This window comes from Chiloscyllium plagiosum, unplaced genomic scaffold, assembly GCF_037043375.1.
Source record: "Chiloscyllium plagiosum isolate Xiang-an unplaced genomic scaffold, Cpla_swu_hap1 HiC_scaffold_23, whole genome shotgun sequence".
NCBI classification, from domain to species: Eukaryota; Metazoa; Chordata; class Chondrichthyes; order Orectolobiformes; family Hemiscylliidae; genus Chiloscyllium; species Chiloscyllium plagiosum.
This window is the reverse complement of record NW_028270161.1, coordinates 4,131,859-4,155,583: the sequence shown is the minus strand read 5'-3', so window position 1 is coordinate 4,155,583 and position 23,725 is coordinate 4,131,859. Positions and strand designations below refer to the sequence as shown.

The following is a 23,725-nucleotide window of genomic DNA, read 5'->3' as shown; positions in this document are numbered from 1 at the left end:
ACTTAGCTAGGTTGATGGTGGTCAGCTGGTTACCTTAATAATAATGTAAGGTGCAATGGGATTTGACAGAGGTGCTCACATTCAAAAGTAGTCATGACAGAATACAGAGAACAAAGAAAATTACAGCACAGGAACAGCCCTCCAAGCCTGCGCCAATACAGATCCTCGCCCTAAACCTGTCACCTATTTCCTAAGGATCTTTATCCCTCTGCTCCCTGCTCATTCATGTATCTATCTAGACACATCTTAAATGATGCTATCGTGCCCACCTCCGTTGGCAATGCATTCCAGGTACCCACCACCCTCTACAAGAACAACTTTCCACACACATCTCCCTTAAACCTTTCTGCTCTCCCTTGAACTTGTGATGCCTTGTAATTGAGTGCCCTACTCAAATTGCTGCCATCAGAAAAACCATGCACCAGGGGACATCAATTGAAGGTGATTGCCAGTTTTAAAAAAAAAAGACTTGAAAACTTTTGCTTTTATCAAAACAGTGGGTGGTCAGGATCCTAAATGCCTGCTGGAGGCAGATTTGATTCTGAATTTCAAGAATACTGGATTAGTACCAGAAGAGAAAATTGTGCAGCATAAGATGGGAAAATCATTATATTATTGCTCTGGAGTCATGTGGAACCAACAGGCCGAATGGCCTCTTTCGGTGCTATAACCATTCTACTCAAGTAAATTGTATAGGAGCTCCCTCTTGTGGCCAGTCAATCATACAAATGTCAAGAACACAAAAACAAACAAAGCTGGAAAGTTCATTTGAAGTGGTAAACTTCTCTTTATGGTATCCTATATACACATGGCATATACCACAAATACAATCAATAAATTATTTTTGGAGTCCACTCTTTTTTTTTAAAAGTAGGTGATGCTTTATAGATCAAAGTTCACATCTAGTTCAGCAGACCCGTATTTGTGAGCTAATTCCAAGATTAAATCAATAAGGTCAATTTTCTCTGCACAGGCGATGCATTTCTCTCCCCAGTCTTCAAGAATCTTCTTTAGCTGGGCCACTCGCAGTTTGTGTAATTCAGCTTTCTTCAAAAGCAATTTATTTTCTGTGAGACACAGAAAAACAATTCTAGTGTTTACATTACATTCCTGAAACTTGATGCAGTTTAATACAAGCTATTAATCTTTAAAAAAGCATTTTCTATCTGCACTGAATTGTCTGGTGAGACATCAATAGTTACCACATGAAAACATTCTTTCCTATTATAAAACAGAATATCAGTCAAAGTTTTCCATGAAAAATGTAAGTTTTTGCACCACAAAGTTTGAAGCAGCCTATTCCCTTTACATTCTTAAAATTAATTCTAACTCAATGTTAGCAGGGTTCAGTTGGTAGCACACTTGCCTCAATGGGTTCAGTACACACTCGAGGACTGGGACATAAAAATCAATGGTGCCAGTCAAATGCAGTGCAGCAGCATCAGAGACACAATCTTTTGGGTGACTCATTGATCCCGACATCCCATCTTCTCTCTTGGGTGGACATAAGAAATCCTGAGGAGAAGGTGAGGACTGCAGATGCTGGAGATCAGAGTCGAAAGGTATGGTGTTGGAAAAGCACAGCAGGTCAGGCAGCATTCGAGGAGCTGGAGAGTTGACGTTGTGAGCAAAAGTCCTTCATCATTGAATCCCCTGCCCTCTCTGGCATCCCAGCCAATACTGCTCTTCAATTAACATGACAAGATTCTCATTATCGCTTAATAGCTTGTGGGATCTTGCTGTGTACTACACTTATTCTTAATTGGTTGAGGTTCTTTGAGACTCCATTTCACGATATAAACATGACCTTAGAGCTGTTCTTGTGTAGTCTCAGGTTTGTGTCCCACCTGCTTCGGGGCTGCGTTATAATGCCTAAGCAGGTTACTTAAAAATACCTATAAATATGAGCCACTCTCTGCATGAGTAAGAAAATCATTCCAAGGTTAGTAATTAGTAACAGTTTGAATTTTGCTTTAGTATTTCACCATGCGTTTAGTGATGCCACTCAGTGCAATTACAAGGTTTATAGCTACACCGGGAGGTAGGAGGACAATAATATCACACATAGCTTAGAACGTGTAATATGGTGTAGCTAGCATGATGGAACACAGAGGGATAACCGAAGTCTCTTCCATTAGCATATGTTAGACCCCACAGAACTGCAATGTCTTCAGCAAAGACAGTGCGTAAGAAGCATGTGACAACACCAACATGCATACAGTATAATTAATTAGTTACATATCTCTGACACGGCCTATTAGGCATCACAAGGTGTCACCATCGTACCTGTATTACACACTACTACTGGGTGGTGCAGAGTCTCAGCCTGTATTTCTGAACTGTTGTTAACTAACTTTAGAGTCATTCCTGGACACTTTCTTCCATGGTTTGAGAGTTGTGCTTTTGCACATTTAAGTCAATCAGACATCAGAGTTTTGATTAAAAGCCAGTTCTACATTACAAAGCAAAATATTATTGTCACTGAAATCCAAAGTACCAGAAAAAGCTGGAAATCCTCAGCAGGTCAAGGGTCACCTGCACAGATAGTGTGTAAGCATTTCAGGTCGATGGCATTTCAAGTCCACAGTTGAAACATCAACTTTCTCTGTTCTCTGCTTGCTGTGTGTTTCTCTACAATTGAGATTCCACACGGGATGGTATTAGGTGCCAATGTTGTAACCTCTCTGGTTTGCAGCCTATTTGCCACAGGGCAATTTCTCAAGGGCAGTTAGGGTTGCTCAATAACTGCTGACTCGACCAGAATAGCTCATTTCGTGAACAACGTCAGGTGCAGTCAGTTGTGCAAATGTGAAATTGAGGAATAAGCTTTTCAAGTTAATAAGGATTAAAAATTGCAATCAGCAATACACAAAACAATAAGAATTAAATCCAATGCAGTTACAATAGGGATAGAAAGACCACATTGCAATTTGCAGCTTTCATCTTGCCAGTCAAGCCCAAGTACTTAGTAGCCAATGAGCAACCTTTCAATTATCGCCATCGTTTTGTGAACAAATACAAAAACCAATGTACATTCATAGAAATCCCATAAAAAGCAATGGGTCTGTCTTGGTGGGGTTAGCTCAAGGTTAATGTTAGTCACGGGAACAGACCATGGGAAAGTCACTGTCTCCTTTGAGGTGTCACAATCTTTTTATGTTGACTTGTACAGCAGTATGGATTTTTAGTTTAACATGTCACCTGAAAGTTAGTAATTCCTGACAATCAGTGTACCAAAGTGCCTGGTTACACTGTGCACTCAAATCCTGGAGCAAGGACTAATCGTATTGCTTTGAAATGGAGAGGCAAATATTCTGTTTCTGGACAAAGTTCCAGAAACAAGTGGATAAGTTCATCCTTTCCTTTAAAAAAAATCTATGTATGATGCCCTAAACCTTAACTATCTAGTTCCAGCTTCAATTCAGTAACAGTTCAAGATGCAAGCCAAAGATATTTGAGATTTTCAAAATGACATGAATGTGAGGACGTTGTAGCTCTTAAAATTTAATTGGTACATTCCTCTGCAGTTCCATTGTAATTTGTTGGTTTTATAAATATGAATTTTGAACCAAACCAAGAGGCACTCATTTGAGATGGGATGGATATAAACACACTTGATACAAGTGTTGGACAGTACAGCTCAAAATAAAATTATATTTAGGACAATTCACACAGTAGTTAAAACTCATACCATATTTCAGCTCACATATCTGCATGTCTTTCACTTTCAGTTTTTCGCAGATTTTCTGGACCGGTACATGTGCACTCATTGGCCGTGCTATTTCATTCACAATTTTAGTTGCAGCATCACTCGTTGCTCCAATATAGTAACACTGTGAACAAAAAAATAAACTCCATACTGTATACCACTGCGATTATTCTGTAAATACAGCAATTAGAAAATCTTGTAGCAAACAATTACAACTGTTGACAAACTTTCTCCTGTGGCAATTACTGCTTCACAGAATGTGAAATGTAATTAAAAGTCATTAAATGGTTGTCTTCAAACAATGAACCAGAGAAGAAATTTTCACAATATATATCCTAATTCTTAGCTTTTAACAATGTGACTAAACAAATGAGGCAACAGAGCAGCTTGCTACTCTATGACATAGTCCACTGATGGTTTAATATTGAATCCACAAAGTACTCAAAACAAATCGTACAAATTTCTCAAGGACAACAGCATTAGATCTAGCTGTCAAACCTCATTTTCCTGCTCTGCTCCCCTATTCCATCTACATACTGATCTTTATTTAGTTGTCCGACTCCCTCAAATGCTAATTACTGTTTCAGTTGTGATATGTCGGTCATATTCTAAGCTTTTGTACGTTTTTAGTTTTGCAATGTATGCATTTGTATCCATAGTTACCAATTCAGTGGGAACACATTTTCCCCTTTGAAAATTCTGAAGTTACAAATAGGCTTCCCTTGAATTTCCTTTCTCAGCTAACTGCAGTTTTAGGTTTTGAGGGTTTTGCACTATGACAGTTTGCTCGTGTCAGTCCAATAAGCCCTCATTATAACAATAAGGAAAAGGTGCAGTCAAATTAACAACCACAATTAAACATAGCTTGCATCGAAAGATACTTACTAGGCGATGTTCCTTTCCTTTAGTGTATTCACACATTAACATCAGCTCATTTACTACCATTGCAGGTGTCAAGTCCACATCCTGTGCTTTCAAATAACTGTAAAACCTCTCCAGAAATCCAATGCATACTGAGAATTGTAAAAAGTGAAGAAAACACTTATCGAAAATAAATATCAAATTTAAAACATTAAAATGAATGAAAGGTTTTTTTAAAAAACTATTTTAGGTATTTAAAGAATGATAAATATTTTTTAAACCTTCAATAACACTGGCCTCTTCAAGATACCTGATGTCAAGGCGTTGCAATGTACTCAATGAACTACATAATTTTTCTTCATTACAGATGAGAAACATTTACTGGACAGTGTTAAATGTTACAAACTTACTCAACTACATTTGTGTGTCCTGTTACAAATCTTACAAAAAACATGTTAATTAAAACTCAACTATTTCTATTATTGGTTTTCCTGTCAACAACCAAAATGTGTGTTATTGACACTTAAGCTTCACTTTATAAAAGTTTTAATTGTCATGTTGGAATCAACTTGGATTGGAATGGCTACCTGTGAATTTAGGGAATTCTTTACCTCAGGAGGCAGACAGATTTTTAACCAGTAAGGAAGTCAAAGGTGAAAGGCTGAAAATGGAAGTTGAAGGTCATCAGATCAGCCATGATTTCACTACATGATGGAATAGACTTGATGGGCCTTATGGCCAACTTTGTCCCTACATCTTATGATTATGCAATCTGACTGTCACTGATAGCCTTTCACATTCACTTGTGTTGTATGTTTTTTGAAGCCAAGATACAAGCTTTGTAACATTTTCAACAATCCTTTCGGGAGGTCACTTCTTCAAAAGTGTTAAGGAGATTGTTCAGGAAGAAGTTTCTCTTTTTGAATCTTTGCTATTTCTCATCATACATCCACAAGATTACTCATTATCCAGTTTTGAAGTAACACTTCTTAATAATAGGCTGTCACCACCATTGCCTATTTCATTGTTGATTTTGAATAGGTCACTGTTTTAAATACTTTCAATTCCCCAAGAGCTTAGCATCCATTAATTTACTGAAGATCAGTTAGTGCCTCAAAAACTTATTTGTTGTATTTGTGTCAGGGGAGAAAATGCCCTCTTCCCCTGAAAAGTTTAAGTCCTCAAAACCGGTCTTAGAATCTATTCACATTCACATCAGTGCTATTCTATAGACAAACAAAGGAAATTCAAGGATTATAAGATTGGGGAATGAGCTAAGAAGCATGTTTCACTAAATGAGATTATGCTACGATAAAAACCACAGTAATTATACTCTGAATGGAAGTTCCTTTGATGCTGTGAAATTGCACTGTGATGTGCAAGTATACATTTACAGGTGATTAAATTACTTTTAAGAACTTAAATTGGACAGGGATATGCTCAAGGTATTTAAAGCCATGAAAAATGAGACTTGGTAGAAAGAAGCAGGCCCAGTGGATGGTCTAGAATGAGGGACCTTCAATACAAAATTAAGTGTAAAGAGATTGGGAAAAGTGAACAAGGAGAATGTTTTTAGAATTAAGAGACTGTGGCGTTCAGTTCCAGGGCAACAGTTCAGATAAAAATGAGGTCAACATTTGAAATTAATTTGGATAAGAGAATAAGAATGAATGTAATAAAATGATCTGCTTATGTGAAGACCATATAGTGACACTGGCTGTTACAGTGTTGTGAATTCCTAATATTTCTTTTTGTCAAAGCAATTTAACAGTGGTACTAGTTAAATAAAATACATTTCCCTTCACTGTGATATCTGAACTAATAAGATAACAATCACATAAGGGGTAGCAGAGGTCTGGAACTCTATTCCACAAGCAGCAGTTGACGCTCAGTCATTAGTTTTAAATCGGAGATAGATAATCTTTTGTCAAGTACAGATGCTAAGGGATAAGGGCCAAAGGCAGGGACCACTGTATATGGAGTTAGGCCCCAGGTCAGCCATGACCTTATTTAATGCTCAAGGCACTAAATGGCCAACTTTTGTTCCTGTCCTAATGTGCCAACTACGAAATTTTACAAACTACTACAACACAATAGCAAAATACAGACTTTAAACACAACTGTGAACTCCAATACAAAGTATTTAGGATGGAACTCTTTGATCACATGGCATTCAATATTTGACCTCACAAAGTTCTCATATTGAGCAGGGTACCCTTTGAGTAAGGGTACATGCTAAGTTTGGCAAGATTGGCCACCTCCATAGGCAGATCGCTAACTATTGAGAATAAGCACAACAGAACTAATGAATACAATGATCAGAAACTGAGAAACCAAAACAAGCAGGGATTGTAGGATGAAGCCATTAAAGCACATGCTTAGATTGCACAAAAGCTGCCGTATTAACAGGCAACTGAATTCACCGATTAATTAGAACTGCAAACAGCTCCAAACAGAGTACAGAGTTATGAGAGTAAGGATTCATTTGCTGCTTTTAAAAAAAGTCAAGATTTCAGACGTACGCACTCACCAGGTACAAAAATTGTTACAATGCACCACTTGCTGCATGCCAGTCTTTCTTCATGAATTTCATTGCCTGTGTGCTAAACATGCTTACATAAAGTCAAACAAGTTTAGTACAGTTACTTGCACAGTACTTGCAACAAGTTAGTTCATACCACATAGGGTTAATACGGATTGTGGAATAATTTCTTACTTTCATTGGTTGCTTCAAATGATTTCAATCACAAGCAATACTTTTTTTTTTAAACATATAAAGCTGTGTCTTTAAGACATTTTCCCCTCATTTGAGAGGATGACAATCTATTAATGCTGCTAAATGATTTCTGTTGCTAGATATACAATGAACATTTATTTCATTTGTGTTAAGACATCTGAAAAGTGTGAAGACCACATGATGTTTTATAATTAGTGAAAACCTGCACCCCAAAATCATCAACATAACTAAAGCTTGATTTTCTGGAAATCAGCTAACTTCCTTTCCAATGTTACAGAATGGCTGTGAAAATCAATATTATATGAACAGTTAACAATTTCTAATTCTCTAAGAATGATGTATTAAGTCTAGGCATTTTTTCTCATCAGTATAAAAATTTTAAAAAGGAATAATTATATCTCTAACTGGTTTAGCAAAACTGTTCAAGGTAAGAGCGATTACAGGTACAAAGAGGCCAGTTGGCCCATCAAGTCCTACTGTCTTCCCATAGGAAGAATTTAGTCCCCTGGACTTTAGTCCAACTTCCAGTGTGTTTTTCACACACCCCTGCAATTTCTCTCTCTTTCAGGGGCTTAAAAAATCTCTTATGGCCATGTTGGACTCTCTCCTCATCACAGAAACAACATATTTCATAAGTATGCACTGTGGTAAAATGTTGTTTCGCGTGTACATATTAGTGTTTTTGCAAATAATCTTAAATTAGTGAAATCTGGCTTCATCCCTTCTAAATGAATAGGTTTCCATATCTGCTTTGTCTAGATCCCTTTATTAATTCTCCTCAATTTCTTTCTTAAAAAAATGACAGCAATCCCAATTTCTCCAACCTAGGGCGGCACGGTGGCACAGTGGTTAGCACTGCTGCCTCACAGCGCCAGAGACCCGGGTTCAATTCCCGCCTCAGGCGACTGACTGTGTGGAGTTTGCACGCTCTCCCAGTGTCTGCGTGGGTTTCCTCCGGGTGCTCCAGTTTCCTCCCACAGTCCTAAAGATGTGCAGGTTAGGTGAATTGGCCATGCTAAATTGCCCGTAGTGTTAGTTAAGGGGTAGATGTAGATGTAGGGGTATGGGTGGGTTGTGCTTCGGCGGGGCGGTGTGGACTTGTTGGGCCGAAGGGCCTGTTTCCACACTGTAAGTAATCTAATCTATCCAGTCCCTCATCCTTGAAACCATACAAATCTCTTCTGTAGTCCCATGAAAGCCTTTACAACCTTTGATTGGGAAGGAATGGATGAAGAAAGAGAAAAAAATTAACTCTAAAATAAATACTTCAGACATTGGAAACCCAAAACAGAAGGCAATGAAAATATTCAGCAGGTCAGGCAGCGTTAGTGGAAAGACAAACGATTAATGAGGCAGATTGATGAGAGAAGACCCTGAGAAAGATTACATTTTCAGCAATTGAAACAATGAGAGGATGGGGAACCAGCAAAGGAGAAGGGAAGAAAAGGGAGCAAGACAAGGTAATGGAAATAGTAAGAAAAATGTTTTAAAAATTATTGTTCATAATCAAAAACAAGTTGAATTGTTGGTCTTCAGCTGGTATCATCTGCAGAGAGCGGAGGGGTTAACTTTTAGGTTAGAAAACAAAAGGGGTACTCTCGAGATAGTATTAATGAATCGTTGATGTGGAGACAGGAACTCAAATGCTGTTGCAACAGCTGGGAATTTGAAGTCTTTTACATAAATGATTTGGATGCGAGCATAAGAGGTACAGTTAGTAAGTTTGCAGATGATACCATAATTGGAGGTGTAGTGGACAGCGAAGAGGATTACCTTAGATTACAAGGCTTTGTACGTGGGAAATCATGTCTCACAAACTTGACTGAGTTTTTGGAAGTAACAAAGAAGATTGATGAGGGCAGAGCAGTAGATGTGATCTATACGCACTTCAGTAAGGCGTTCAACCAGGTTCCCCATGGGAGACTGGCTAGCAAGGTTAGGTCTCATGGAATACAGGGAGAACTAGCCATTTGGATACATAACAGCTTAAAAATACAGGGTAGACCATTTAGGACAGAGCTCAGGAGAAACTTCTTCACCCAGAGAGTGGTGGCTGTGTGGAATGCTCTGCCCCAGAGGGCAGTGGAGGCCCAGTCTCTGGATTCATTTAAGAAAGAGTTGGATAGAGCTCTCAAAGATAGTGGAATCAAGGGTTATGGAGATAAGGCAGGAACAGGATACTGATTAGGAATGATCAGCCATGATTATATTGAATGGCGGTGCAGGCTCGAAGGGCTGAATGGCCTACTCCTGCACCTATTGTCTATTGTCAAAGGTAGAAGATAGAGGGTGGTGGTGGAGGGTTGTTTTTCCAACTGGAGGCCTATGACCAGTGGAATGCCACAAGGATCGGTGCTGGGTCCTCTACTTTTCATCATTTATATAAATGATTTGGATGCGAGCATAAGAGATACAGTTAGTAAGTTTGCACATGACACCAAAATTGAGGGGTAGTGGACAGCGAAGAAGGTTACCTCAAATTACAACAGGATCTTGATCAGATGGGCCAATGGGCTGAGAAGTGGCAGATGGAGTTTCATTCAGATAAATGTGAGGTGCTGCATTTTGGGAAAACAAATCAGAGCAGGACTTATACACTTAATGGTAAGGTACTAGGGAGTGTTGCTGAACAAAGAGACCTTGGACTGCAGGTTCATAGCTCCTTGAAAGTGGAGTCGCAGGTAGATAGGATAGTGAAGGCGGCGTTTGGTATGCTTTCCTTTTATGGTCAGAGTATTGAGTACAGGAGTTGGGAGGTGATGTTGCGGCTGTACAGGACATTGGTTAGGCCACTGTTGGAATATTGCGTGCAATTCTGGTCTCTTTCCTATCGGAAAGATGTTGTGAAACTTGAAAGGGCTCAGAAAAGATTTACAAGGATGTTGCCCGGGTTAGAGGATTTGAGCTATAGGGAGAGACTGAACAGGCTGGGGCTGTTTTCCCTGGAGCGTCGGAGGCTGAGGGTGAGAGGGGAAAGGTATAAAAGAGACCTAAGGGGCAACCTTTTCACACAAAGGGTGGTACATGTATGGAATGAGCTGCAAGAGGAAGTGGTGGAGGCTGGTACAATTGCAACATTTAAGAGACATTTGGATGGGTATATGAATAGGAAGGGTTTGGAGGGATATGGGCTGGGTGCTGGCAGGTGGGACTGGATTGGGTTGGGATATCTGGTCGGCATGGACAGGTTGGATCAAAGGGTCTGTTTCCATGCTGTACATCTCTATACCTCTATGACTGTAAGTTTGGAACAAAAATTAGCATCAGTAATGAAGAACATAAAACTATTGAGACAAAAATCCATCTGAATCCATTGCCCACAGAGGGCCCTTGGCACAACGTGTAGCAATAGTTGATTCAAATAACTGTCTGAAGTGGATTCACAAACCATTCATTCATATTGGAGAACTAGGTGGTGAGCCACTTTGAGGGCAGATTAACATGGGCAATAACCAACAATGTTCACATCTATTCAATGAATTTTTAAAATGTCAACTTTTTCTTTTGGGTACGGCTGGTGGTGACGGCAGAGGGGGGTGCCTGGGGGCACTAGGAAAAAGGAAAGCGTAAAGGAATAAAAAAATTATCGATCTGAAACAATAACTTTTCTTCTCTCCACAGACAGGGCTTATGCCTAAAACATCGATACGCCTGCTCCTCGGATGCTGCCTGACCTGCTGTGCTTTCCCAGCAATACACTCTCGACTCTCCACACACACTGCCTGATTTGATTATTTTCAGCACTGGATTTCTGTTTCAGATGTCCAGCAACGAGTGATTTGCTTTTTATTCTCTTGCAACATTCTCTCTCCATTCCTCTTTCACTGCCTGGTGTACGTCCCGACGAAACTGGAGATAGCAAGGACTGATGAAGGTTCACAACCTGTAACCTTCTCTCTCCTGCTCCTCTGATGCTGCTTGACCTGCTGTGCTTTTTCCAGCTCCACACTTTATCGAACCGCCCACCAAAGTTCATCTATATCCCCATAGCACACGTCCCTACTCTCATCCATCCTCCCCCCTCACCTTCCCTCTCCCTTCCCCCTTCACCTTCCCCCCTCTCCCTACCCCCGTCACCTTCCCCTCTCTCCCTACCCCCGTCACCTTCCCCCCTCTCACTACCCCCGTCACCTTCCCCCCTCTCCCTACCCTCGTCACCTTCCCCCCTCTCCCTACCCTCGTCACCTTCCCCCCTCTCCCTACCCTCGTCACCTTCCCCCCTCTCCTGACCGCCCGTCACCTTCCCCCCTCTCCCTACCCTCGTCACCTTCCCCCCTCTCCTGACCGCCCGTCACCTTCCCCCCTCTCCCTACCCCCACCTTTACTCCCTCCTGACCCCCTCCCCTTTCCACCCACCCCCTCCCCTTCACCCCCCTCCCCTTCACCCCCTTCACCCCCCTCCCCTTCACCCCCCTCCCCTTCACCCCCCTCCCCTTCACCCCCCTCCCCTTCACCCCCCTCCCCTTCACCCCCGTCACCCCCCTCCCCTTCACCCCCCTCCCCTTCACCCCCCTCCCCTTCACCCCCTTCACCCCCCTCCCATTCACCCCCCTCCCATTCACCCCCCTCCCCCCGCTCCCATTCACCCCCCTCACCCCCCTCCCATTCACCCCCCTCCCATTCACCCCTCTCCCATTCTCTCCCCTTCACCCCCCTCCCCTTCCCCCCCCTCCCATTCACCCCCCTCCCATTCTCTCCCCTTCACCCCCCTCCCCTTCCCCCCCTCCCATTCACCCCCCTCCCATTCACCCCCTTCCCCCCCCCTCCCCTTCACCCCCTTCCCCTTCACCCCCTTCACCCTCCTCCCCTTCACCCCCTTCCCCTTCACCGCCTTCACCCCCCTCCCCTTCACCGCCTTCACCCCCCTCCCCTTCACCCCCTTCACCCCCCTCCCCTTCACCCCCCTCCCCTTCACCCCCCTCCCCTTCACCCCCCTTCCCTTCACCCCCTTCACCCCCCTCCCCTTCACCCCCTTCACCCCCCTCCCCTTCACCCCCTTCACCCCCCTCCCCTTCACCCCCTTCACCCCCCTCCCCTTCACCCCCTTCACCCCCCTCCCCTTCACCCCCTTCACCCCCCTCCCCTTCACCCCCTTCACCCCCCTCCCCTTCACCCCCCTCCCCTTCACCCCCCTCCCCTTCACCCCCTTCACCCCCTTCCCCTTCACCCCCTTCACCCCCCTCCCCTTCACCCCCCTCCCCTTCACCCCCTTCACCCCCCCTCCCCTTCACCCCCCTCCCCTTCACCCCCTTCACCCCCCTCCCCTTCACCCCCCTCCCCTTCACCCCCTTCACCCCCCTCCCCTTCACCCCCCTCCCCTTCACCCCCTTCACCCCCCTCCCCTTCACCCCCTTCACCCCCCTCCCCTTCACCCCCCTCCCCTTCATCCCCTTCACCCCCCTCCCCTTCACCCCCCTCCCCTTCACCCCCCTCCCCTTCACCCCCTCACCCCCCTCCCCTTCACCCCCCTCCCCTTCACCCCCCTCCCCTTCACCCCCTCACCCCCCCTCCCCTTCACCCCCTTCACCTCCCTCCCCTTCACCCCCCTCCCCTTCACCCCACTCACCCCCCTCCCCTTCACCCCCCTCACCCCCCTCCCCTTCACCCCCCTCACCCCCCTCCCCTTCACCCCCCTCACCCCCCTCCCCTTCACCCCCCTCACCCCCCTCCCCTTCACCCCCCTCACCCCCCTCCCCTTCACCCCCCTCCCCTTCACCCCCCTCCCCTTCACCCCCCTCACCCCCCTCCCCTTCACCCCCCTCACCCCCCTCCCCTTCACCCCCCTCCCCCTCACCCCCCTCCCCTTCACCCCCCTCCCCTTCACCCCCCTCCCCTTCACCCCCCTCACCCCCCTCCCCTTCACCCCCCTCCCCTTCACCCCCCTCACCCCCCTCCCCTTCACCCCCCTCCCCTTCACCCCCCTCACCCCCCTCCCCTTCACCCCCCTCCCCTTCACCCCCCTCACCCCCCTCCCCTTCACCCCCCTCACCCCCCCCCCACCCCCCTCCCCTTCACCCCCCTCCCCTTCACCCCCCTTCACCCCCCTCCCCTTCACCCCCTTCACCCCCCTCCCCTTCACCCCCCTCCCCTTCACCCCCCTCCCCTTCACCCCTTCACGCCCCTCCCCTTCACGCCCCTCCCCTTCACGCCCCTCCCCTTCACGCCCCTCCCCTTCACCCCCTCACCCCCCTCCCCTTCACCCCCCTCCCCTTCACCCCCTCACCCCCCTTCCCTTCACCCCCCTCCCCTTCACCCCCTCACCCCCCTCCCCTTCACCCCCCTCCCCTTCACCCCCTCACCCCCCTCCCCTTCACCCCCCTCCCCTTCACCCCCTCACCCCCCCCCTTCACCCCCTCACCCCCCTCCCCTTCACCCCCTTTACCCCCCTCCCCTTCACCCCCCTCCCCTTCACCCCCTCACCCCCCTCCCCTTCACCCCCTTCACCCCCTTCACCCCCCTCCCCTTCACCCCCTTCACCCCCCTCCCCTTCACCCCCCTCCCCTTCACCCCCTTCACCCCCCTCCCCTTCACCCCCCTCCCCTTCACCCCCCCTCCCCTTCACCCCCTCACCCCCCCTCCCCTTCACCCCCCCTCCCCTTCGCCCCCTTCACCCCCCCTCCCCTTCGCCCCCTTCACCCCCCCTCCCCTTCACCCCCTTCACCCCCCCCTCCCCTTCACCCCCTTCACCCCCCCTCCCCTTCACCCCCTTCACCCCCCTCCCCTTCACCCCCTTCACCCCCCTCCCCTTCACCCCCTTCACCCCCCTCCCCTTCACCCCCTTCACCCCCCTCCCCTTCACCCCCCTCCTTCACCCCCCTCACCCCCCTCCCCTTCACCCCCCTCCCCTTCACCCCCTTCCCCTTCACCCCCTTCACCCCCCTCCCCTTCACCCCCCTCCCCTTCACCCCCTTCACCCCCCTCCCCTTCACCCCCTTCACCCCCCTCCCCTTCACCCCCCTCCCCTTCACCCCCCTCCCCTTCACCCCCTTCACCCCCTTCACCCCCTTCACCCCCCTCCCCTTCACCCCCCTCCCCTTCACCCCCCCTCCCCTTCACCCCCCCTCCCCTTCACCCCCCTTCCCCTTCACCCCCCTTCCCCTTCACCCCCCTCCCCTTCACCCCCTCACCCCCCTCCCCTTCACCCCCCTCCCCTTCACCCCCTTTACCCCCCTCCCCTTCAACCCCCTCCCCTTCACCCCCTTCACCCCACTCCCCTTCACCCCCCTCCCCTTCACCCCCTCACCCCTTCACCCCCCCTCCCCTTCACCCCCCCTCCCCTTCACCCCCCCTCCCCTTCACCCCCTTCACCCCCCTCCCCTTCACCCACCTCCCATTCACCCCCCTCCCCCCGCTCCCATTCACACCCCTCACCCCCCTCCCATTCACCCCCCTCCCATTCACTCCCATTCACCCCTCCCATTCACCCCTCTCCCATTCCCTCCCCTTCACCCCCCTCCCCTTCACCCCCTTCACCCCCCTCCCCTTCACCCCCTTCACCGCCCTCCCCTTCACCGCCCTCCCCTTCACCCCCACCCCCTTCACCCCCCCTCCCCTTCACCCCCTTCACCCCCCTCCCCTTCACCCCCCTTCACCCCCCTCCCCTTCACCCCCTTCACCCCCCTCCCCTTCACCCCCTTCACCCCCCTCCCCTTCACCCCCTTCACCCCCCTCCCCTTCACCCCCTTCACTCCCCTCCCCTTCACCCCCCTCCCCTTCACCCCCTTCACCCCCCTCCCCTTCACCCCCTTCACCCCCCTCCCCTTCACCCCCTTCACCCCCCTCCCCTTCACCCCCTTCACCCCCCTCCCCTTCACCCCCTTCACCCCCCTCCCCTTCACCCCCTTCACCCCCCTCCCCTTCACCCCCTTCACCCCCCTCCCCTTCACCCCCTTCACCCCTTCACCCCCTTCACCCCCCTCCCCCTCACCCCCCTCCCCCTCACCCCCCTCCCCTTCACCCCCCTCCCCCTCACCCCCCTCCCCCTCACCCCCCTCCCCCTCACCCCCCTCCCCCTCACCCCCCTCCCCTTCACCCCCTTCACCCCCCTCCCCTTCACCCCCCTCCCCTTCACCCCCTTCACCCCCCTCCCCTTCACCCCCCTCCCCTTCACCCCCCTCCCCTTCACCCCCTTCACCCCCCTCCCCTTCACCCCCTTCCCCTTCACCCCCTTCCCCTTCACCCCCCCACCCCCCCTTCACCCCCCCACCCCCCCTTCACCCCACTCCCCTTCACCCCCCTCCCCTTCACCCCCCACCCCTTCACCCCCCCACCCCCCTCCCCTTCACCCCCTTCACCCCCCTCCCTTCACCCCCCTCCCCTTCACCCCCTTCACCCCCCACCCCTTCACCCCCCCACCCCCCCTTCACCCCCCTCCCCTTCACCCCCCTCCCCTTCACCCCCCACCCCTTCACCCCCCCACCCCCCCTTCACCCCCCTCCCCTTCACCCCCCTCCCCTTCACCCCCCCACCCCCCCCTTCACCCCCCTCCCCTTCACCCCCCTCCCCTTCACCCCCCCACCCCCCCCTTCACCCCCCTCCCCTTCACCCCCCTCACCCCCCCAACCCCCCTCCCCTTCACCCCCCCTCCCCTTCACCCCCTTCACCCCCCTCCCCTTCACCCCCCTCCCCTTCACCCCCTTCACCCCCCTCCCCTTCACCCCCTTCACCCCCCTCCCCTTCACCCCCTTCACCCCCCTCCCCTTCACCCCCCTTCACCCCCCTCCCCTTCACCCCCTTCACCCCCCTCCCCTTCACCCCCCTCCCCTTCACCCCCTTCACCCCCCTCCCCTTCACCCCCTTCACCCCCCTCCCCTTCACCCCCTTCACCCCAACCCCCCTCACCCCCCTCCCCTTTCACCCCCCTCCCCCTCACCCCCCTCCCCTTCACCCCCTTCACCCCCCTCCCCCTCACCCCCCTCCCCTTCACCCCCTCCCCCTCACCCCCCTCCCCTTCACCGCCTTCACCCCCCTCCCCCTCACCCCCCTCCCCTTCACCCACCTCCCCTTCACCCCCCCCGCCCCCCTTCACCCCCCCCCCACCCCCCTTCACCCCCCTCCCCACCCCCCTTCACCCCCCTCCCCTTCAACCCCCCCCCCCACCCCCCTCACCCCCTTCCCCCCCCTCACCCCCTTCACCCCCCCCCCCCCTCACCCCCTTCACACCCCCCCCTCACCCCCTTCACACCCCCCCCTCACCCCCTTCACACCCCCCCCTCACCCCCTTCACACCCCCCCCTCACCCTCTTCACACCCCCCCCCCCTCACCCCCTTCACACCCCCCCCTCACCCCCCTTCACCCTCACCCCCTTCCCCCCCTCACCCCCTTCCCCCCCTCACCCCCTTCACACACCCCTCACCCCCTTCCCCCCCTCACCCCTCACCCCCTTCACCCCCACCCCCTTCACACACCCTTCACCCCCCCTCACCCCCCCTTCCCACACCCCCTCACCCCCCCCTTCACTCACCCCCTCACCCCCCCTTCACTCACCCCCTCACCCCCCCTTCACTCACCCCCTCACCCCCCCCTTCACTCACCCCTCACCCCCTCCCCTCGCCCCCTTCACCCCCACCCACCCCCTCCCCTCGCCCCCTTCACCCCCTCTCACCCCCCCTCACTCACCCCCTTCCACCCCCCCCTCACTCATCCCCTTCACCCCCCCCTCACTCACCCCCTTCACCCCCCCCTCACTCACCCCCTTCACCCCCCCCCTCACTCACCCCCTTCACCCCCCCTCACTCACCCCCTTCACCCCCCCCTCACTCACCCCCTTCACCCCCCCCCTCACTCACCCCCTTCACCCCCCCCCTCACTCACCCCCTTCACCCCCCCCCTCACTCACCCCCTTCACTCACCCCCTTCACCCCCCCCCTCTCTCACCCCCTTCACCCCCCCCTCACTCACCCCCTTCACCCCCCCCCTCACTCACCCCCTTCACCCCCCCCTCACTCACCCCCCTCACTCACTCCCTTCACCCCCCCCTCACTCACCCCCTTCACCCCCCCCTCACTCACCCCCTTCACCCCCCCCTCACTCACCCCCTTCACCCCCCCCTCACTCACCCCCATCACCCCCCCCTCACTCACCCCCTTCACCCCCCCCCTCACTCACCCCCTTCACCCCCCCCTCACTCACCCCCTTCACCCCCCCCCTCACTCACCCCCTTCACCCCCCCCTCACTCACCCCCTTCACCCCCCCCTCACTCACCCCCTTCACCCCCCCCTCACTCACCCCCTTCACCCCCCCCTCACTCACCCCCTTCACCCCCCCCTCACTCACCCCCTTCACCCCCCCCTCACTCACCCCCTTCACCCCTTCACCCCCCCCCCACTCACCACCTTCACCCCCCCCACTCACCCCCTTCACCCCCCCCTCACTCACCCCCTTCACCCCCCCCTCACTCACCCCCTTCACCCCCCCCTCACTCACCCCCTTCACCCCCCCCTCACTCACCCCCTTCACCCCCCCCCTCACTCACCCCCTTCAGCCCCCCTCACTCACCCCCTTCACCCCCCCTTCATTCACCCCCTTCACCCCCCCCCCTCACTCACCCCCTTCACCCCCCCCTCACTCACCCCCTTCACCCCCCCCTCACTCACCCCCTTCACCCCCCCCTCACTCACCCCCTTCACCCCCCCCCCACTCAACCCCTTCACCCCCCCCCACTCACCCCCTTCACCCCCCCCCCACTCACCTCCTTCACCCCCCCCCCACTCACCCCCTTCACCCCCCCCTCACTCACCCCCTTCACCCCCCCCTCACTCACCCCCTTCACCCCCCCTCACTCACCCCCTTCACCCCCCCCTCACTCACCCCCTTCACCCCCCCCCTCACTCACCCCCTTCACCCCCCCCCTCACTCACCCCCTTCACCCCTTCACCCCCCCCCCACTCACCACCTTCACCCCCCCCACTCACCCCCTTCACCCCCCCCTCACTCACCCCCTTCACCCCCCCCCTCACTCACCCCCCTTCACCCCCCCCTCACTCACCCCCTTCACCCCCCCCTCACTCACCCCCCTTCACCCCCCCCTCACTCACCCCCTTCACCCCCCCCTCACTCACCCCCTTCAGCCCCCCTCACTCACCCCCTTCACCCCCCCTTCATTCACCCCCTTCACCCCCCCCCTCACTCACCCCCTTCACCCCCCCCTCACTCACCCCCTTCACCCCCCCCCTCACTCACCCCCTTCACCCCCCCCTCACTCACCCCCTTCACCCCCCCCCCACTCAACCCCCTTCACCCCCCCCCACTCACCCCCCTTCACCCCCCCCCACTCACCTCCTTCACCCCCCCCCCACTCACCCCCTTCACCCCCCCCTCACTCACCCCCTTCACCCCCCCTCACTCACCCCCTTCACCCCCCCCTCACTCACCCCCTTCACCCCCCCCCTCACTCACCCCCTTCACCCCCCCCCTCACCCCCCCCTTCACTCACCCCCCTCACCCCCCCCTTCACTCACCCCCCTCACCCCCCCCTTCACTCACCCCCTTCACCCCCCCCCTCACTCACCCCCTTCACACCCCCTCACTCACCCCCTTCACCCCCCCCTCACTCACCCCCTTCACCCCCCCCCTCACTCACCCCCTTCACCCCCCCCCACTCAACCCCTTCACCCCCCCCCCACTCACCCCCTTCACCCCCCCCTCACTCACCCCCTTCAGCCCCCCCTCACTCACCCCCTTCACCCCCCCCTTCATTCACCCCCCTTCACCCCCCCCCTCACTCACCCCCTTCACCCCCCCCTCACTCACCCCCTTCACCCCCCCCCCTCACTCACCCCCTTCACCCCCCCCTCACTCACCCCCTTCACCCCCCCCCCTCACCCCCCCCCTTCACTCACCCCCCTCACCCCCCCCTTCACTCACCCCCCTCACCCCCCCCTTCACTCACCCCCCTTCACCCCCCCCCTCACTCACCCCCCTTCACACCCCCCTCACTCACCCCCTTCACCCCCCCCCTCACTCACCCCCTTCACCCCCCCCTCACTCACCCCCTTCACCCCCCCCCCACTCAACCCCTTCACCCCCCCCCACTCAACCCCTTCACCCCCCCCTCACTCACCCCCTTCACCCCCCCCACTCAACCCCTTCACCCCCCCCCCCACTCACCCCCTTCACCCCCCCCCACTCACCCCCTTCACCCCCCCCCTCACTCACCCCCTTCACCCCCCCCTCACTCACCCCCTTCACCCCCCCTCACTCACCCCCTTCACCCCCCCTCACTCACCCCCTTCACCCCCCCTCACTCACCCCCTTCACCCCCCCCTCACTCACCCCCTTCACCCCCCCCCTCACTCACCCCCTTCACCCCCCCCTCACTCACCCCCTTCACCCCCCCCCTCACTCACCCCCTTCACCCCCCCCCTCACCCCCCCCTTCACTCACCCCCCTCACCCCCCCCTTCACTCACCCCCTTCACCCCCCCCTCACTCACCCCCTTCACCCCCCCCCTCACTCACCCCCTTCACCCCCCCCTCACTCACCCCCTTCACCCCCCCCTCACTCACCCCCTTCACCCCCCCCCCACTCAACCCCTTCACCCCCCCCCCACTCAACCCCTTCACCCCCCCCCCCACTCACCCCCTTCACCCCCCCCCCACTCACCCCCTTCACCCCCCCCTCACTCACCCCCTTCACCCCCCCCTCACTCACCCCCTTCACCCCCCCTCACTCACCCCCTTCACCCCCCCCCCTCACTCACCCCCTTCACCCCCCCCCCCTCACTCACCCCCTTCACCCCCCCCCCTCACCCCCCCCTTCACTCACCCCCCTCACCCCCCCTTCACTCACCCCCCTCACTCACCCCCTTCACCCCCCCCCCACTCACCCCCTTCACCCCCCCCCTTCACTCACCCCCTTCACCCCCCCTTCACTCACCCCCCTCACTCACCCCCCTTCACTCACCCCCCTCACTCACCCCCCTCACTCACCCCCCTCACTCACCCCCTTCACCCCCCCTTCACCCCCCCTTCACCTCACCCCCTTCACCCCCCCTTCACTCACCCCCTTCACCCCCCCCTTCACCTCACCCCCTTCACCCCCCCCTTCCCTCACCCCCTTCACCCCCCCCTCACCCCCTCCCCTCGCCCCCTTCACCCCCACCCACTCACCCCCCCTTCACTCACCCCCTTCACCCCCCCCTTCACTCACCCCCTTCCCTCACCCCCCTCACCCCCTTCACCCCCCCTCACCCCATCCCCTCGCCCCCTTCACCCCCCCCCACTCACCCCCCCCTTCACCCCCCCTTCACCCCCCCCCTTCACTCACCCCCTTCACCCCCCCCTTCACTCACCCCCTTCACCCCCCCTTCACTCACCCCCTTCACCCCCCCCTTCACTCACCCCCTTCACCCCCCCCTTCACTCACCCCCTTCACCCCCCCTTCACTCACCCCCTCACCCCCTCCCCTCGCCCCCTTCACCCCCATCCACCCCCTCCCCTCGCCCCCTTCACCCCCCCCTCACCCCCTCCCCTCGCCCCCTTCACCCCCCCTCACCCCCCCTCACTCACCCCCTTCACCCCCCCTCACTCACCCCCTTCACCCCCCCCCTCACTCACCCCCTTCACCCCCCCTCACTCACCCCCTTCACCCCCCCCCTCACTCACCCCCTTCACCCCCCCTCACTCACCCCCTTCACCCCCCCCTCACTCACCCCCTTCACCCACCCCCTCACCCCCCCCTTCACTCACCCCCCTCTTCACTCACCCCCCTCACTCACCCCCTTCACCCCCCCCACTCACCCCCTTCACCCCCCCCTTCACTCACCCCCTTCACTCACCCCCTTCACTCACCCCCCCTCACTCACCCCCTTCACCCCCCCCCCACTCACCCCCTTCACCCCCCCCTTCACCCCCCCCTTCACCTCACCCCCTTCACCCCCCCTTCACTCACCCCCTTCACCCCCCCTTCACCTCACCCCCTTCACCCCCCCTTCCCTCACCCCCCTCACCCCCCCTTCCCTCACCCCCTTCACCCCCCCCTCACCCCCTCCCCTCGCCCCCTTCACCCCCCCCCACTCACCCCCCCCTTCACTCACCCCCTTCCCTCACCCCCCTCACCCCCTTCACCCCCCCCACTCACCCCCTTCACCCCCCCCCTTCACCCCCCCTTCACTCACCCCCTTCACCCCCCCCCTTCACCCCCCCCTTCACCCCCCCCCTTCACCCCCCCCTTCACTCACCCCCTTCACCCCCCCTCACCCCCCCTCACTCACCCCCTCACCCCCCCCTCACTCATCCCCTTCACCCCCCCTCACTCATCCCCTTCACCCCCCCTCACTCATCCCCTTCACCCCCCCCTCACTCACCCCCTTCACCCCCCCTCACTCACCCCCTTCCCCCCCCCCCTCACTCACCCCCTTCACCCCCCCCTCACTCACCCCCTTCACCCCCCCCCTCACTCACCCCCTTCACCCCCCCCTCACTCACCCCCTTCACCCCCCCCTCACTCACCCCCTTCACCCCCCCCCTCACTCACCCCCTTCACCCCCCCCTCACTCACCCCCTTCACCCCCCCCTCACTCACCCCCTTCACCCCCCCCTCACTCACCCCCTTCACCCCCCCCCCTCACCCCCCCCTTCACTCACCCCCCTCACCCCCCCTTCACTCACCCCCCTCACCCCCCCCCCCACTCAACCCCTTCACCCCCCCCCACTCAACCCCTTCACCCCCCCCCTCACTCACCCCCTTCACCCCCCCTCACTCACCCCCTTCACCCCCCCTTCACCCCCCCCCTCACCCCCCCCTTCACCCCCCCCCCTCACCCCCCCCTTCACTCACCCCCCTCACCCCCCCTTCACTCACCCCCCTCACCCCCCCCTTCACTCACCCCCCTCACTCACCCCCTTCACCCCCCCCCACTCACCCCCTTCACCCCCCCCCACTCACCCCCTTCACCCCCCCCTCACTCACCCCCTTCACCCCCCCCCTCACTCACCCCCTTCACCCCCCCCTCACTCACCCCCTTCACCCCCCCCCACTCACCCCCTTCACCCCCCCCCTCACTCACCCCCTTCACCCCCCCCTCACTCACCCCCTTCACCCCCCCCTCACTCACCCCCTTCACCCCCCCCTCACTCACCCCCTTCACCCCACCCTCACTCACCCCCTTCACCCCCCCCTCACTCACCCCCTTCACCCCCCCCTCACTCACCCCCTCACCCCCCCCTTCACTCACCCCCCTCTTCACTCACCCCCCTCACTCACCCCCTTCACCCCCTTCACCCCCCCCTTCACTCACCCCCTTCACCCCCCCTTCACTCACCCCCTTCACCCCCCCTTCACTCACCCCCCTCACTCACCCCCTTCACCCCCCCCCACTCACCCCCTTCACCCCCCCCTTCACCTCACCCCCTTCACCCCCCCTTCACTCACCCCCTTCACCCCCCCCTTCACCTCACCCCCCTTCACCCCCCCTTCCCTCACCCCCCTCACCCCCCCCTTCCCTCACCCCCCTTCACCCCCCCCTCACCCCCTCCCCTCGCCCCCTTCACCCCCCCCCACTCACCCCCCCTTCACTCACCCCCTTCCCTCACCCCCTTCACCCCATCCCCTCGCCCCCTTCACCCCCCCCCACTCACCCCCTTCACCCCCCCCTTCACCCCCCCTTCACTCACCCCCTTCACCCCCCCCTTCACTCACCCCCTTCACCCCCCCCTTCACTCACCCCCTTCACCCCCCCTTCACTCACCCCCTTCACCCCCCCCTTCACTCACCCCCTTCACCCCCCCTTCACCCCCCTTCACTCACCCCCTTCACCCCCCCCTTCACTCACCCCCTTCACCACCCCCTTCACTCACCCCCTCACCCCCTCCCCTCGCCCCCTTCACCCCCATCCACCCCCTCCCCTCGCCCCCTTCACCCCCCCCTCACCCCCTCCCCCCCCCCCTCACCCCCTCCCCTCGCCCCCTTCACCCCCCCTCACCCCCCCTCACTCACCCCCTTCACCCCCCCCTCACTCATCCCCTTCACCCCCCCTCACTCATCCCCTTCACCCCCCCCTCACTCACCCCCTTCACCCCCCCTCACTCACCCCCTTCACCCCCCCCCTCACTCACCCCCTTCACCCCCCCTCACTCACCCCCTTCACCCCCCCCCCCTCACTCACCCCCTTCACCCCCCCTCACTCACCCCCTTCACCCCCCCCTCACTCACCCCCTTCACCCCCCCCCTCACTCACCCCCTTCACCCCCCCCTCACTCACCCCCTTCACCCCCCCCTCACTCACCCCCTTCACCCCCCCCTCACTCACCCCCTTCACCCCCCCCTCACTCACCCCCTTCACCCCCCCCTCACCCATCCCCTTCACCCCCCCCCACTCACCCCCTTCACCCCCCCCTCACTCACCCCCTTCACCCCCCCCTCACTCACCCCCTTCACCCCCCCCTCACTCACCCCCTTCACCCCCCCCCCTCACCC

The 23,725-nt window shown here is 56.2% G+C and overlaps 1 protein-coding gene across 1 annotated transcript in view; it reads right to left on the bottom strand.

Moving 5' to 3' along the window:
* Window positions 1–758: 758 nt before the first annotated feature.
* The window catches only part of cdnf (cerebral dopamine neurotrophic factor), a 31,774-nt gene continuing 8,807 nt past the window's right edge, over window positions 759–23,725 (bottom strand). The window contains exons 2-4 of the mRNA XM_087999330.1: window positions 4,595–4,722; window positions 3,692–3,833; window positions 759–1,067 (exon numbers count right to left, since the gene is read on the bottom strand). Coding sequence (XP_087855456.1) covers window positions 883–1,067; window positions 3,692–3,833; window positions 4,595–4,722 — 455 coding nt within the window. The 3' untranslated portion in view covers window positions 759–882. The remainder of the gene's footprint in view (window positions 1,068–3,691; window positions 3,834–4,594; window positions 4,723–23,725) is intronic.